The following is a 16,992-nucleotide window of genomic DNA, read 5'->3' as shown; positions in this document are numbered from 1 at the left end:
AGTCGACTATTCGTAATCGATTTTTGATTTTAAGATTATTGATATTTGGTGGATTTTCAAATTAAATTATAGCGAATAGTTTGATCTTTTTTTAAATATTCTTTGCTTTTGTTTTTTTAGCCTTTGCGTGTTTGGGTAGAGCAATGGTATAATAAAGGGGTAGAGCTTCCAGCTGTTTACAATTTTTTTAGAGTGTCCGACCTTTGCCAATTTTTTGTTTGTATTTATTGTTTTGAGAAATGAAATCAAAATATTAAAATATTTCTAAAATCAATGATTGGAAGAAACGTACATTTGGTATGTTCCAGAACCTGCAAGAATCTAATAGTTTTGCAATTTTCTCTGATATCATAAAGGAAAATGTGGGGCGCATATTAAAAATATTAACCAGTTTTGACATGAAATTGAAAGATTGAAGAGTTTCAATCATATTTTTGGAAGAATATCCTGGCATTTCATTATTTTTTCACAATATTTATTATTATTTTTCCACAATATTTAGCTCACTTTAAAAATGACGAACAACATCAAATAAATGAAAAGCAACTTGTTGCATATAATTTTGAATAATACTGAACGGAAGTTGGCTGCATTTCTCTAGTTTTACGAAGGTGTTTCGAATTCGGGTGTCTTCAAAATGCTTATTGCAATGTATGCATCGACAAAATCTACAGTTTTTGTAGCAAAATAAACCTCTAGAGATATATAGAAAATGATTTTGAAAATAAATTTTGACCTTTCATTCATTTTTGGCGGTTTTCAATTAATTATTCAAAAATCAATGCAACAGGTTGTTTGGTTTTTGAATGTTTTGATAATAATTCGGACATTACAAACCAAACAGGTAGACCTGTTTCTACGCCGAAAATAATAAATAATTTTATGCCCATCAAAGTCAAAGTCAACTTCATAGAAATAACCCATGATATTGATAATTTTCTATTAGTCCTACAATTTAGCTTTTTTATTTTTACTATCAAAAGCAATTATGTATTCGCAGTAGTGACAACACTGTTTTTGACATCTACTTTTTTCACATGCCTACCACAGCCGACGACAAACGTTACTCGATGAGCGATATACTACAAATTAAGCAAATTTTTATTTAAAAAAATAAAAATTTTATTTTGCCAATTTAGCGTTTTTTGCTTTCCACAACCACAAATAATAATAATATATTGCATTTATAGCATTGACAACACTGTTTATTGCCATTTCCGTCTTCCTTCAGTCGTCAAACGATTAGAACGGCGGTCGGTCGCGAATTTTACTCGTTAAACGTTATTACTGAAATTAAAGCAAATTATTACTTAAAAATCGATGAAAAAGTGTGAATAATAGTAAAATAAATTATAAACAACAAAATAATTGTCATATAAAAGTGTTTTCGTTTGTAATTTATGCAAAAAATCGTGTCATTTTGTTTCCTTTGATGCAAAAGCTTCAGTTGTGTGTTTTTTTGTTTGTGAGTTCGTGTGTGCGCTCGTTAGACGAGACAGCATTGTTGTTGTTATTTACGGCCATTTGGTTTTGCAATGATCTCTCAATTGGATCATTTTGAAATGTGACTAAATTGGCAGCACTGTTATTGCCATTTCCTTCTTCCTTTAGTTGTCAAGCAATTTTAACGGCGGTCGGTCGCGAATTTTACTCGTTAAACGTTATTACTGAAATTAAAGCAAATTATTATTTAAAAATTAACGAAAAAGTGTGAATAATAGTAAAATAAATTATAAACAACAAAATATTTGTCATATAAAAGTGTTTTCGTTTGTAATTTATGCAAAAAATCGTGTCATTTTGTTTCCTTTGATGCAAAAGCTTCAGTTGTGTGTTTTTTTGTTTGTGAGTTCGTGTGTGCGCTCGTTAGATGAGAGAGCATAGTTGTTGTTGTTTACGCCATTTGGTTTTGCAATGATCTCTCAATTGGATCATTTTGAAATGTGACTAAATTGGCAGCACTGTTATTGCCATTTCCTTCTTCCTTTAGTTGTCAAGCATTTTTAACGGCGACCGGTCGCAAATTTTACTCGTTAAACGTTATTACTGAAATTAAACCAAATTATTACTTTAAAATCAATGAAAAAGTTTAAATAATAGTAAAAAAAGTATAAAGAACAAAATATTTGTCAATAAAAAGAGATTTCATTTATAATTCATAAAAAAATTGTGTAATTTCGTTTCCTTCGATGCAAAAGCTTCAATTGTGTTACATTTCTTTGTTTGTGAGTTCGTGTGTGCGCTCGTTAGATGGGAGAACATAGTTGTTGTTGTTTACGGCCATTGGTTTTGCAATGATCTCTCAATTAGATCATTTTGTAATGTGGCAACATTGACAACGCCATTATTATCAGTTCCTTCTTCCTTTAGTTGTCAAAAGATTTTAATGGCGGCCGGTCGCGAATTTTACTCGTTAAACTTCATTAATAAAATTAAAGGAAATTATTACTTACAAATCAATGAAAAAGTGAAAATAATATTAAATGAATTCATATAAAAGAAAATATTTGTCATATAAAATAGTTTTCGTTTATAATTTATGCAAAAAAAAAAATATAAAAACAAAATTTCGTTTCCTTCGATGCCCCAGCTTCAATTGTGTGTTATTCCTTTGCTTGTGAGTTCGTGTGTGCGCTCGTCAGATAAGAGATATGAATGTGTTGTTGTTGTTTATGGTTATTTGTTTTAGCATTGATCTCTCAATCGGAGCATATTAAAAAGATGAATTTGTTGCAAATTTTTTGGTGTCGAATGATTTGATGTTTTTAATTTTGATGTAAATTTAATTCGCTAAATGTCGTTTTCAATGAGAAAAGTGAGAAAAGTGTCAACGAGATTATGGCATGGAGAGTGTTTATATTTTATATTGTGCTAATCTAATTATTCTTATTGGAAATCAACACCATGGGAGATAGATGAGAGAATATATGAATGTGTTGTGAAGTTGTTGCAATTGTCTGTGTCGAATGATTTAGTAAATTTGATTCGTGAGTGTTAACGCGTTTGTGTCATTGAGAGAATTTATGTTTTGCACTCTTTTTGTTCTCATTTAATTATTCTTTTTGGAAATGGCCGCTACGGGAGATGGACGCCAATGGATTAATTAAAGAGGTAATTTTGATAAAATCATAGACTTAATCGTAAATAATTAGAAATTTTAAGAAAATGAGAGTAATCGAAACTTTTTGAAATATTAAGAGAATTAAATGATGCTAGCATATTCGTATGACAAACATTGTTGTGATAAATTAAAAAGTTGGCTGAGGAATATAACGATTTTGGTGGATTCTGATTAGAAAAAAACAAAATCCCAACTTTTTTTTTTTTTATTGTATTCAAATGATTTTCCAATAGTAAGCATTTGATGGTTTTGCTCATCTTCAAAATTCCACAGTTTCGAATGCAAATTTATATTTTCATTGAATGTTAGTCAATCTAATTTCAAATCCTTTACATTTCTAGATAAAATAAACAAAGTTTTATTTTTTAAATTGGTGAAATTTTCGAATTAAGTGCTTTGTGTCCAACATTTTTTGTAAGGTAAAAATAATTCAATACTTTTGTTTTAATTACCTATGTATGTCCTCGTCTTCGTATAGCAACATGTAACAGTTCTAATTTGAACGGTTTTTTTTTTTATAAATTTATCAACCTTCTTCCAAGTGATGGAGGGTATTATCGGCCGAACTTAGCTGCTTTTAAACTTGTTACAGATGTCATTAGTAAGAGTGAGGTTCAAAATAGAAGCCTATTGTTTTTAGAGATTTTTCGGCTTTTTTCGAATTCGGCTAAACTTCAGTCTTTCATCTGAGCAAGGTTCAGATCCGGTAAAGCTCCAACCACTCCATGTAACTTTCGGTCAGATGTCGGACCGACTAGGCATTCGAAATCGGAAATTCTTTGACTTTCGGTTGGAAGGGGGTACAAGCTCGGGAGGTACTAGACGGAGTGGTCCATTCTATCTGTTCCATTCTATATGCGAAATTTAAAGACAATGAGACTCTTATTTCAGGTACCAGAGGGAGTAGACCGGTATTGCCCCACCTATAGTGCGATTCTCTTACTATTTTTAAGTTACCAACAAATATCGGTAAAATTAAATCGCAAAATTCTGAAGGAATAGTCCATGGTACAATAAGGAGGTAGAACAGCTTCGTAAAACTGCAGAAATACAGCCCTGAGGCTATGCCCACTTCCTGTCAGAATTATTCAAAGTTATAGGCAACAAGTTGTTTTCATTTATTTGATATTTTTTGTTCATTTCTAAAGTGAGTCAAATAACGCGAAAGATGACTGAAATGCCTCGATGTTCTCTCAAAAATATGATCCTAAGTGTTCAATATTTCAATTCCATGGTAAATCTCGTTAATATTATTAATGCGCGCCCGCAATTTAGGTTTCTTCCAATCATTGATTTTGAAAATATTTTGTTTTTATACCCTATACCACAAGGTGGTCAGGGTATTATGTCTTTGTGCATTTGTTTGTAACAGGCAAAAGGAAACGAGATAGACCCATAGTTCCTTTTGATGATTTGCATAGAATCACATTCTGAGTCGATTTATGCATGTCCGTCCGCCCGTCTGTCCATGTATTTTTGTAAACAAAGTACATTTCGCATTTATTGCCCCATCCAGAGTTTTGCACAAATCATTTGTTTGGCCCAAGGACGAGCCCTATTGAAATTGGAGATAATCGGTCAGAATTTAGATATAGCTCCCATATATATCTTCGTCCGATTTGCCTTTTATTGTGCACCAAACGTGTAATATCAGTCCGAATAGTATGGAATTTTGCACATACAACCAAATTAGGTTTGAAAATAAGAGTGCCAAATTTGATAGAAATCGGCTCAGATATAGCTTTAGCTCCCATATATATTGTTCATCCGATTTGTTATTTTTGTCCTCCGCAGCCGTAATATGCACTCTGTAACAACAATATTTGGGGAAATATATCAAATACAGCTCAGAAATACATTTGCTAAATTTTGTCGAGATTGGTTCAGATTTGAATATAGCTCCCATATATAACTTCATCCGATTTACCTTTGATTGTGCACCAAACGTCTAATATTTACCCAAATTGGATGAAATTTGGCATTTCCGACCAAATTGAGTCTAGAAGCTAGTATGTCAAATTTGAACCCTATTGAAATTGGAGATAATCGGTCAAAATTTAGATATAGCTCCCATATATATCTTCGTCCGATTTGCCTTTTATTGTGCACCAAACGTGTAATATCAGTCCGAATAGTATGGAATTTTGCACATACAACCAAATTGGGTTTGAAAATAAGAGTGCCACATTTGATAGAAATCGGCTCAGATATAGCTATAGCTCCCATATATATTGTTCATCCGATTTGTTATTTTTGTCCTCCGCAGCCGTAATATGCACTCTGTAACAACAATATTTGGGGAAATATATCAAATACAGCTGAGAAATACATTTGCTAAATTTTTTCGAGATTGGTTCAGATTTGAATATAGCTCCCATATATAACTTCATCCGATTTACCTTTGATTGTGCACCAAACGTCTAATATTTACCCAAATTGGATGAAATTTGGCATTTACGACCAAATTGAGTCTAGAAGCTAGTATGTCAAATTTGGTGAAGATCTGTTCAGATATAGCTAAAGCTCCCATGTATACTGTTCATCCGATTTGTCATATTTGTTACCCACAGCCGTAATATGCACTCCGTGGCAACGATATTCAGGGAAATATATCAAATACAGCTCAGAAATATCTTTGCCAAATTTTATCGAGATCGGTTCAGATTTGGATACAGCTCCCATATATATCTTTATCTGATTTCAAAATTAATTTTGCACCAAATGGGCAATACAAGTCCGAATTTAAAAGATACAAATGCTTCGGCATATTTAGTTCTTTCAACTTTAAATTATAATCATAGCGAGTATGATTGAATTTTCCCATAAAAACTTTTAATTGTTATGTGGAGCTCTACTAAATTAGCAAAGTGGTGTAGGGTATCATAAAGTCGGCCCCGCCCGACTTTAGGACTTTCTTTACTGGTTAAATCCTAATCTGTTGGAAAATCAAACAAATACATATTTTTCAAAATCTTTTTTTATTTCTCTTAAATACGTTTTGTATATATTTACATTAAATGTATATGTGTATGTATATATATGAAGGCATTTATACAAAAAAATATATAAAATAATTAAAAAATTAATAATACTAAATTATTGGATGTATATATTTATATTAAAGGCAGAATGCATTGCTTTTTTCTAAATATTGTATTTGTAGACATTTAATTAATGCTTTTTGTATTTGTATATTTAAAAATATATATATTATTTATTCTTAACAAATAATGGAGGGAATGTTTGCAAGTTTTACATTTTTTGTTTATATTTTTAAAATTTAAAAAAAAAATCTCATAAATTAAAACAAAAAGAAACTAATTAAAAAAATTAACAACATTTTAAAGGTAACAAAAAATTGTTTTAAATTTTTTTTTAATGTGATGCTAAATTATAAAATTATTTATTATTTAAAAACAAAAAAATTATTAAATATGATTAAAAGTATTTGCAATTAAAAAAATATTTATTCCAAAATGTAAGAGATCACCACGAAGTTTTAATGTCAATATCTCATTCATTGCCATAGTCGCCTTGAATTCCATTGGATCTAATCTATGAAATATTTTGGCTATTGGATGAAGAAACTGGGCAGGGGACCCTCTCTTACATTGAGGTTTCCAATGGCTGGCTATGGCAACGGCCATTAGCATCCATTGGCGGACTATTATCCATATCTAAATCAGTCTCTAGCAAAGCTTCTGAACGCGAACGATGATACGCGGGTACGGCATCTTGATGATGGCCGTGCGGCAGCGTTGAACTGGCCGCTGTGCTATCACTATTCTCATAGACCGTTTTGGGTCTCCTACTGGCCAGCTGAGAGGCCATCGATAGTGTGGGTGTATCATATTTTGGGGAGCTACCACCACCAATGCCTCCACCTCCAATAGATGAGGCTGGCCTTGAGAATCTATTGGCACCCACGGCCACCATATATGAGTCGGGCCTTCTAATATCTGCTGGCGCTGCTGTTGCACTTACTTGGCTAGTATTATTGCTACGTAATTCGGCTAAAGAACTGAAATTCATGTTGTCGATTTTTTGTTCGTATGTCAGACTGCCCGTCGTTGAGTTGTTGCTCGAAACAGTCTGATTCGTTGGTGGTGAGGGAGTTTTGGGAGGTCGTTGCCGGTGCTGATGTACGGCTGCCACGGTGGGCGGCAAAAATGTTGAGGGTGGTTTATCGGACATTTGACTGGATCTCTGATCCTCGGGTATGTTACGTTTTAGTTCCGAAAGGAATGCCAAATTCTCATTGGGATCATATCTCAGTGGCAATGTACTGGCATTACCATAATAATCCGAACCCGTCTCTTCGGCATCAGTTTGATGTATAATTGGAGTATCTTCAGCAATGCTGGTACTAATCGAATTATTACGCGTCCCCGAATAGGTGGAGTTATCGCGGAAACCTTCATTGCGATAGGACAGCTCAAAGTCGTTTTGAGGTGTTTTTTGTTGAGCGGCTGCAGCTGCCAAAGCAGCAGCTGTAGCACGACCCCTAGCCCTTGATGCCGATCCAATTGTGGCAACACGGGGCGGACCCATTAAACCCCCCGCACTACCGGGAGTTCGTATACTGGTCACATATTCATTTTGGGATTTTTGTGGCGTGTTATATTCCGATTTCTCCCCACCATTGGGACGATGATTTTCATAGGGTTCAAAACTGGCCTCAGAACTCAAAACACTTTTATCAATTGACTCGAAGGACCCGTTTCCCATCATTTTATAATCCTGGGCCATACTTTTTGTCAGGGTACCCGTTGAGTTGGACATGTTCTAAATAAAAAAAATAAGGAAAACAAAATAAAAAAAAGAAAAAAATTAAAATAAAATCGAAAAACAAAGAAACAAAAAATCAATGAAATCATACAAAATTCCTCCGGCGCAATGAGCCCTGCGGATCAATGCTATTCAAACTGCGTAAACTTTGGCGTATACTGTTGCGGCGCTGCAGTCTTTGGGCATGGCGATGTTTAGACTTGGCATACCAGCAAATGCCGACCAAAATCAAGAGAATCAAGGCCAAGACAAAGGCGGAAATAATACTAATGGCAAAGATGTCGGCGCGCCAGGACAAGGGATCAATTACCACCTGGGAGTAAATGCAGGAGAAATTAATTTAACTTTCTAAAGAAAAAAAGGTTAACACTCACCTTCGGATCCACTTCACATATGAAACCCAATTCCTTGTTGCACTCTTCCACGGTAATTTCCATGTAGGCAAAACTGGTGCAACGATCAATGTAATTGAAATCCTGGACCCACACCTTTTCGGGGTATCTAAATTGAAACCGGAATTAGTTCGGAAAAATTAAGAATTTTTTATCCTCTCTGAACTTACTTCAGATGCCTCATTTGACTCTGCAAATAAATCCACAGCGTTGTACTGTCCGTCCTTATGAACGGCATTGAGGAATTTTCCGATCTACAAAATTCTTTGGCCTCATGGAAGGTCATCGGCACGCCGACATACATAAAACAGGTATCGGAAACCTGTGACCATCCCGGTGGACACTTGCCATCTAATATCGTTTGATTGTTCATCTGGAAGGGTACCGCTAAGACTTCCAATAGCATGGGGTCATCTGAAATGGAATTAAAATGTTAGAATTTATTGTCAACAAGTAAAAAAGCAGTAAGCAGCAGGCCGGACCGAACATAAAATACCCTCCATCATTTGCAACGAATTTAGAAATTAAAAAAAATAAAATCTTTTAAAAAATTTGGTTAAAATCTTAATAATACCGAATATAGCCGTTATTCATGTTGGGGTCTATACGAAGACGTAGACCTGCATAGTCAAATTTTGTCATAAGTCATTACAATATTCAAATATAAAACTTGAAAAAAAAAATCAATGAATAATGAAGCTAAAATCATCATAATACCGAATATAGGAAGGTACCCTTATATCGGGGCTTTACGAAGACCTGGACCTGTATAGGCAATTTTCTGTCACAGGCTGCAGAACCTATTAGGAACATCAAATACGAAATTTCAAACAATTTCGGTGAATATTGTACCCAAAATCGTTAAAATACCGAATATAGGGAGGTACTGATATATGGGGCCTATACAAAGACCTGGACCTGCATAGGCAATTCTCTGGCATATACTGTACTTCCCATTACGAACTTCAAATAACAAATTTGAAACAATTCCGGTGAATAATGTCGCTAAAATCATCAAAATACCGAATATCGGAAGGTACCGTTATATGTGGGCTATACGAACACCTGGATCTGCATAGACAGGCTGCAGAACCTATTAGGAACTGCAAATTTCAAACAATTTCGGTGAATATTGTACCCAAAATCGTAAAAATACCGAATATAGGGAGGTACTGATGTATGGGGCCTATACGAAGACCTGAACCTGCATAGACAATTCTCTGGTACAGATTGTAGTTCCCATTACGAGCTCTAAATACGAAATTTGAAATAACTCCTGTGTATAATGTCGCTAACATCGTCAAAATATCGAATATTGGGAGGTACCGTTATATGGAGGCTATACGAAGAGGTGGGCCTGCATACGCAATTTGTTTTCATAAGCTGTAGTACTTATTACGAATTCTAAATACGAAATTTGAAACAACTCCGGTGAATAATGTCCCTAAAATCGTCAAAATACCGACGGGTTACCGTTATATGGGGGATATACGATATTGTGGAGCGATATAGCTCACCTTCGAATTGGACCTGCCTGCAGACAAAAGACTGATCTTCGCAAAGTGTTTGCTTCTTATCTCTATTCATTTTAACTCTAGCGTGATTACAACAGACGTACGGACAGGGTTAAATCGTCTTAAAATTTTACGCTGATCAAGAATAAATACAGGGTGAAATTTCCGACACTTTGGTATTTTTTAGTGCCAACCTTGCTTTCTAATATACTCCAGACACAATACTCCAAAGGATTTTTATCCGGAGATTTTAGTGGCCATTGTTCGCTGGAAATGAAACGAGGAACCTTTATTTTGTAAACTTTCTTGGGTGGCGCGTGGTGAGTGCGGTGGTGCTGAGTCCTGTTGGAATGTCCAAGATCTGAGGCCAAAATGTTTGCGTGCCCAAGGTTTTTATACACACTCCAGAATATTTTCGCGATAATATTTGGCATTCTGATGCCACGGTCGATTAATACGAGCGGAGAGCGACCATCGGCTGTTATGGGGACCCACACCATTACTATGGCTGGCGCTTGAGTTCTGGTGGCCAACCGAAGGTGCACATTTTCAGCTAACCTCTTTGGCAAGTAAACGCGATCATTTTGTTTGTTTAAAAACTGCTGGACAACGAATGTTTTCTCATCGGAGAGAACCAAATTCGACAGTTGACAACATTCGGTCAAGCGAACCAACACTTTAGCTCGTTTGAGCTATTTTCTTTCTGTTGCGGCGTAAGCTCTTGCAATTTTTGGAATTTCAATGGCTTACCCCGAGCTCATTTTTCAATATTTGCCGAATGTTGCGATATGTTCAGATCACGAGCCATTTTTCGGCCACTGCGACGTGGGTTTCGATCAAGTCGCTTCTTTACTTTTCGAACCATTTCTGCTACTGTTTTCTTCCGTCCACTTTCTTGACGTCGGGCTACGCTTCCAGTATCACGCTAATGAGCGATGGTACGAGACACAAAAAATGTATTCAATATAAATGCTGGAGTGCTCTAACGATAGCCACTTGTGGGTTTCCAGTCAAATATCACACACTATCACGCTTAAATTCTATCATGAATAACTTTTTTCTGGAAAATTCTCATCAAAATATAATGAGCAATCACTGGTATAATTTTAACAGCTGTCCGACGAGTGGCTTATAAATGACAGCAATCTGAAGTTGGTTGTAGTTTTTTCATCTCACCCTGTACATATTTGGGCTGGTAGAGTTCGTCCATGGCCTAAATATTCAAAAACGTATTCCCTGTAAATTCAGGTCGAATAACGTTTTCTCCATTATCTCTCAGAAAAACCAGGGGTAATTACAGGTTCCTGTCGCACTGGGAGATTATGTAAGGAAAATCATGAGGGTGAGTCAATTATTCTTATTTTCTGGCGATGTTTTCCCTCATTATTACTTGTTGAGAACTTCAGTCAGGAATCGGTACTGCAGCAAAAAATTACTTATGAAAGTCCTCGTTAACGATTTTCATCTAAACTGTATTTTTCGACGAAATTTTTCAAGTTCTTTCCAAACGGTGGAGGGTTCAATATTCGACACGGTCGAATTTACTGCTTTTTCCTTTGTTTTTAAATTTGACTCACCTGATTTATCCTTAATCCGAGACTGTACCGATAATGTATTGTTGTAACTCCAATAGTTGTGGCGGGCATCAATTTTCGATTTCCACAATTCAATGGTGCTATAAAATTGCGAATTGAAAATATGAGTTAGAAAAACGTTTCAGATATTAAAAAATTCAATCCAATTTCATTTAAGGTTTTAAGGTTTATATCTCAGTTGTTACCTGTTTCGGTAGTCAATACTCAAGCTACAGATATAAGACATGCAGAAGTTTTGGGTGAGTGGTGTAAGTAGATTTTAAAAAATATAAAGATACAAAAATAATAAGAAATTAGAATCAAAGAAAACAATCAAAACATGCCATAAGTTAGTGCCGATGTTCGAAAATGCAGGATGAGTGGAAAATGAAGAATGGAAAATGAAAGAATGAGATGTGGAAAATGAAGATATGAAAAATGTAAGTGTAATGTTGCGATAAGACCTTTCAGATTGTTTTATTAATTTCTTCGGAAAGGAAGAAAGTCGTACGATTTATCGGCAATTAGTATTCAATTCAGGCATTACTAAAATTCAATATCAGCTATCGAATAAATGCTGGGTTATCTTGTGTGTTAGATTGGTAGCTATAGTCATTTTTACTCTTATATAGGGGAATTGAAGATTTTACTCATAATAAGATGGTTTTCTTACCACGTCAATTGTGAATAGTGTACATTTGAACTTGCCTCGATAAAGTCGTAAATGTTATATAATGTATTTTAAGTTTTAAAAAGGGAAATAAACGGTTTGTAACGTTTTTGTGAAAATATATAAATTGATCTGTCTCTCTCTGTCAAAAGAGCCGCTGGCTTGGCATTTCGGAGTGATTACCTCGGATAACACACAAAAATCTGAGATCCCAGCAGATCATATACAGGATATACAATACGAGGAAATAATAGGGAATTCCTTCCGCAACCTGGTCGACACAGCGGTGGAAGGAATTGAAAATCAGAGGCGATCTGGTACAATCGGCACCGAATTCAAAGCAGATGGGTCAACCATCAACGTACGTTGCTGGTAGGCAAATTGTGTTAATCCAGACATGGTCGATAAAGTCCTTGATATTGCTGTAAGGACGGCTGGTGAAGCCATCATCCTCTTTCTTACCATATTGTTTATTACCCAATTCCTAAGCCCAGAGCAGATGCAACCCTGAGGTGGAGCTACATTGGGAAACTTCTTAAAAACTTCCTATTGCGCCTGATCAACCGGATCTTCAAAGAGAGAAGAATACTAAAAGACTGCCAATTCGGATATAGAGCTAAACACTCTACAACCCATGCCCTACGAGCCTTTACAACATACGTCAAGTCCAAAATGGGAACAATTGCAATTGGTCTGGACTGTTTAATAGCCAATTCCTATGCCCAAAGAAGATGCAACCCTGAGGGGGAGCTATAGACCGATATCTCTGTTGGCGCCCATTGGGAAGCTTCTTTAACACTTCCTACTGCGCCTGATCAACCGGATCTTCAAAGAGAGGAGGATACTAAAGGAATGTCAATTCAGATATAGAGCAAAACACTCTACAACACATGCCCTAGGAGCCTTTACAACATATCTCACGAATGGTTTCAATTCCAAAATTGGAACAATTTCAATTGGTCTGGACTTCACCAAAGCCTTTGATACGGTATGGCAACATTGCATTTTATACAAAATGTAATCGTTTATATTCGATGAAGAAAGCTGTCGCATGGTAACAAGTTTCCTCCAGCATCGAGTCTTTCGGGTTAGAGTTAATAACAAACTGTCTGAACAATGACTAGTAAAAGCGGGGGTTTCTCAGAGATCACTGCTGGGACCGGTCTTCTACAACATGTTGGTTAGAGACATCCCTGGACCACCTGGTGGAGGATTATTGCGAGGTCGCTTCGGAAAAAGAGTAGAGAGATCACGGTTGGTGACCAACTAATTGGAACTTCCGACAGGAGAAAAAATCTAGGAATCACCCTGCATGACAGTTCTGACTTCTGCCGTCACGTGTACTAAGTGCTGTCAAAGGCCAACGAGGTGAATTACGCCCACTAGAGGCTATTCCGGATGCGAGGAGGACTGTCGCCGGATGTAAAACTGCTTATCTACAAGCAAGTAATACGGCCCTCATCAATATGAGAGAGAAGAGATGAGAAAGAAGAATCTTGGCTTCGTGTTTAGGAATGAGACTAAGAATCGAATTCATCCAGGTAGACGTCTTCATGATGAAGAATGCGCATAACTTCCTCAGAAGAAGCCAAGACGTGGAAAATGGAACAATTTCTCGAATACAAAGGCAAACCACAGTCCACAGCAAAGAGCTTTCGGAGATATAGGCCCACGATCAAGGTTGGTGACCAAATAAATCGAACTTCGGACAGCATGAAATTATTGGGAACCACCCTGCACAACAGATTTGACTTCTGCCGTCACGTAGACTATGCGTTGTCAAAGGCCAAAAATACGAATAACGTTTACCATAGGCTATTTCGGATGCGAGGGGGACTACAAGCTTGTAATCCCTTCCATAATAACCTATTCCTTTGCGCTTAACTTATTCGAAAGAAGCCAAGACGCGGAAAATTGAACATTTCCTGGACTATCAAGAGAAAATCGCCAATATACAAAGAATGAAGCATATGCCACTCGCGGCTCTACTAAAATTACGCCATGAAGGAGGGCCCTACGATGATGTTCGTTTGATGTACTACCATCGTAGATATCACAGATTTGACGCCGGTTCTAAGACTGTCTGCAGCACAGTTCAGTAATAATTAGGACCGAAGCTCACAATGCGGCCCTAATATATTCTTTGCTATCGAAGTCTCCTACATTGTAAGCCCCACGGCAAAGCATAATGTTGGTCTACAAATCTATTTTATACAGTAGATATGTATAACCTGACAATTAAATATGAATAAATGACAAATATAAAAGTGAAAGTCCCTCTCTCTAATTTCCCACAACAAAATACATTCTCGTTGCAACAATCTGACGTATCCCATCTTCGAAAACACGCCGTCAAAAAACTGCTCTATGTCGGAATTATTAATTGAGGTGTATCCCTAGGACGACCACTAATTTTCATAAGACCTTTCGAATCTTTTCTTCTTTCTTTTCCAATAAGAGTTCTGTCTATAGTATTCTGTAAATAAGTTTTCCGTATTTAAAATGCATTTTTTATACCAATTCAGGTTTGTTCTATATCACATGAGGAAGGAATAAATATAAGTTATCTCCTCTTAATATATACCGAATCATTCAATGCGATTTTTTGCAATGCTATTTTGATTGGATGCAAATGAGAATGATAAATGACTTGATGTCTGATGTCAGTGAGCAAATCCATTTTAAGAAACTTACATCGAACTATTGACGGTGATAATCTCATAATCATTGTCGGGATTCTCAAAGATATTATCAACATATTGCTGGCCAGCGGTGCCGGCAACAATTGTGGCACGTCCCATCCAATTGGTGGCAATGTTTCTGGAAAAAAAATACAAATCCCTTAAAAAATGAATCCTTTTCAAACATTTTCTTTTACTTACCTATAAAATCCATTATGTGCCGTACTCTGATAGATTGGCAGGCGTACCTTCTCAAAGCCCGACACCTCAACGATGCGACCTCCCACATTACTGTGAACATAGTTGTAGCTGAAATTCGATACAACTTGTCGCAGGCGTATAACATCTTCATAGCCGGCTTGATTTTGAGCGAAATAGTTGCGATATAGCTCCACTTCTTGATAGGGCGATGACTGGCGACCCTCAACGAAGAGGGCGGGACGATTACGATTCTTCAAGAATAGATTGTGATGTATGAAGCCACGCAGTGATGTTGCAGAGCCACGGGAGTCGGCTCGCAGTTTAAGGCCACCTTGGTTGTTGAGCAGGAGATTGTTCTGAAAAGTAAAGGGGAAGGGGGAATTGTTTAAAGAATCTTTCATAGAAAAGTTTGAGGAAAATGTTCATAGATCGATTTCAGAGGAGTTTTATGTACACCTGTTCTATAAAAGGATATACTCTCTCAAAAGTACGTTATATAGGGCAGACCCTTGAAAGGCCCAAAATCATGAATAGAAAATAAAATATCGGGTGTCTATGATGTACAGAACAATTCTAATGAGATTAGATTTCGTATGAGGAAGGCTGTTATCAGATATCCTATTAGAGTGATTAATGAGAATCTTCCTCTTCAAACCATAGAAGAATCCCCCGGTTGGGTTATACGTATGGGACATCTCTTCTGATACGGAAGACACTTTGCAAAGGCTTGCTATACGTAGAATATCCTCTTCACACGTATTTTATGTATGAAAGTTCTCCATATAGGTTTCCTAATACGTTGCTCTATATGTAGGAGTCTTCTACGGAATAGCCTTTTAAAAAGTCTTCTACGTTAGGCATTTCTCTTTCAGAGTTATTTTTTATATTGCAGCACCTCGATAGGTTTCCCTATATATTTAAGATTTTTTGGCTTTCGAGTTTAGTTCCCTTACCATAAAGAAGAAAGAATTCATATTCTGGACATCAACATTCAGGGCAGCATCACAGGTCGAAAAATTGCCATATAACTGTAAACAATTCCTTTCTATGCGATTTGAGGTCAATGTCAAGGTTGGAGTAACTTCACCCGCAGAGGTGTATACAACAGCACCCTTGATGGCACCGCTTATGTGAGAGTAGGTAACATTGTGCAGGGCATCGCGATCTGAAAAAAAAAACACAAATTTCGAAAATTAATAAATTGTTAGACCGAACACAAGAAGTCAACTTTTAAAGGGGAAAACACATTAGTGGATATTGCTAGCCTTTTCTTCAAAGACCAAAAAAAAAAAAAAAATATATGGTTGACCTAGTTCATTTTCGGCTCATAATTTAAACTTGGTAATCAAAAAGACCTATGTTCTTTTACAAAAAAAAAAAAAAGAAAGAAAATAAAATAAATCTCTTATGCATTCTTATCTTTAGACTTTCGATTTTGGTTTTTAACAGAACAGTCAACCTTTCGATTTTGTCCAATCAGCCAAAAATCGATTTTTAATGTTAACACAAAAGTCGATTTCTATTTTAGATTTCTTGATGTGTAGGTCTGTCTCAGAAACTGCAATTATTGAAATAACAGAAAACCAAAATTAAAATTTTCAAAACCAATGTGTATCTGTGAGCTCATATGAAAATAAAAAGTCGATCAAAGTCGATTTTGTACAATCTATGCTATTAAAATCAAAAATCGATTGACAAAATTCGATTTTGTGATTTTATAGAAACTAAAATTTTGAAATCGAAAATCGATTTTGAGATTTTATAGAATATATGATCGTAAATCAATTACAAAAAAAATTAAAGTCGATGGAGAAAGTCGATTTTGTGGAATATATAATCTTATAATCGAAAATCGATTTCAAAATTCGACTTTGAAATTTTAGAGAACCGATGATTTTGAAATCGACTTTGAGATTTTATAGAATATATGCTCGTAAATCGATTACAAAAAAAATCAAAGTCGCTCAAAAGTCGATTTCGTGGAATCTATAATCATAAAATCAAAAATCGATTTCATAATTCGACTTTGAGATTTTATAGAACCGATGATT

The 16,992-nt window shown here is 35.8% G+C and overlaps 1 protein-coding gene across 4 annotated transcripts in view; it reads right to left on the bottom strand.

Moving 5' to 3' along the window:
- Positions 1-6,634: 6,634 nt before the first annotated feature.
- Positions 6,635-16,992, bottom strand: part of LOC101893147 (protein bark beetle) — a 55,899-nt gene continuing 45,541 nt past the window's right edge. For 3 of the 4 annotated variants that reach the window (XM_059121138.1, XM_059121139.1, XM_020037121.2), the window contains exons 5-13: positions 15,895-16,106; positions 14,942-15,297; positions 14,754-14,879; positions 11,596-11,619; positions 11,393-11,490; positions 8,472-8,715; positions 8,284-8,410; positions 8,001-8,222; positions 6,635-7,906 (exon numbers count right to left, since the gene is read on the bottom strand). In XM_059121138.1, coding sequence (XP_058977121.1) covers positions 6,728-7,906; positions 8,001-8,222; positions 8,284-8,410; positions 8,472-8,715; positions 11,393-11,490; positions 11,596-11,619; positions 14,754-14,879; positions 14,942-15,297; positions 15,895-16,106 — 2,588 coding nt within the window. In that variant the 3' untranslated portion in view covers positions 6,635-6,727. The remainder of the gene's footprint in view (positions 7,907-8,000; positions 8,223-8,283; positions 8,411-8,471; positions 8,716-11,392; positions 11,491-11,595; positions 11,620-14,753; positions 14,880-14,941; positions 15,298-15,894; positions 16,107-16,992) is intronic. The other variant, XM_059121140.1, reaches the window with a different exon arrangement.

Source organism: Musca domestica, unplaced genomic scaffold (genome assembly GCF_030504385.1).
Source record: "Musca domestica strain aabys unplaced genomic scaffold, Musca_domestica.polishedcontigs.V.1.1 19, whole genome shotgun sequence".
In the NCBI taxonomy this organism is placed as follows: Eukaryota; Metazoa; Arthropoda; class Insecta; order Diptera; family Muscidae; genus Musca; species Musca domestica.
Note: the sequence above shows the minus strand (reverse complement) of the source record. Positions and strands in the feature narration are given on the sequence as shown.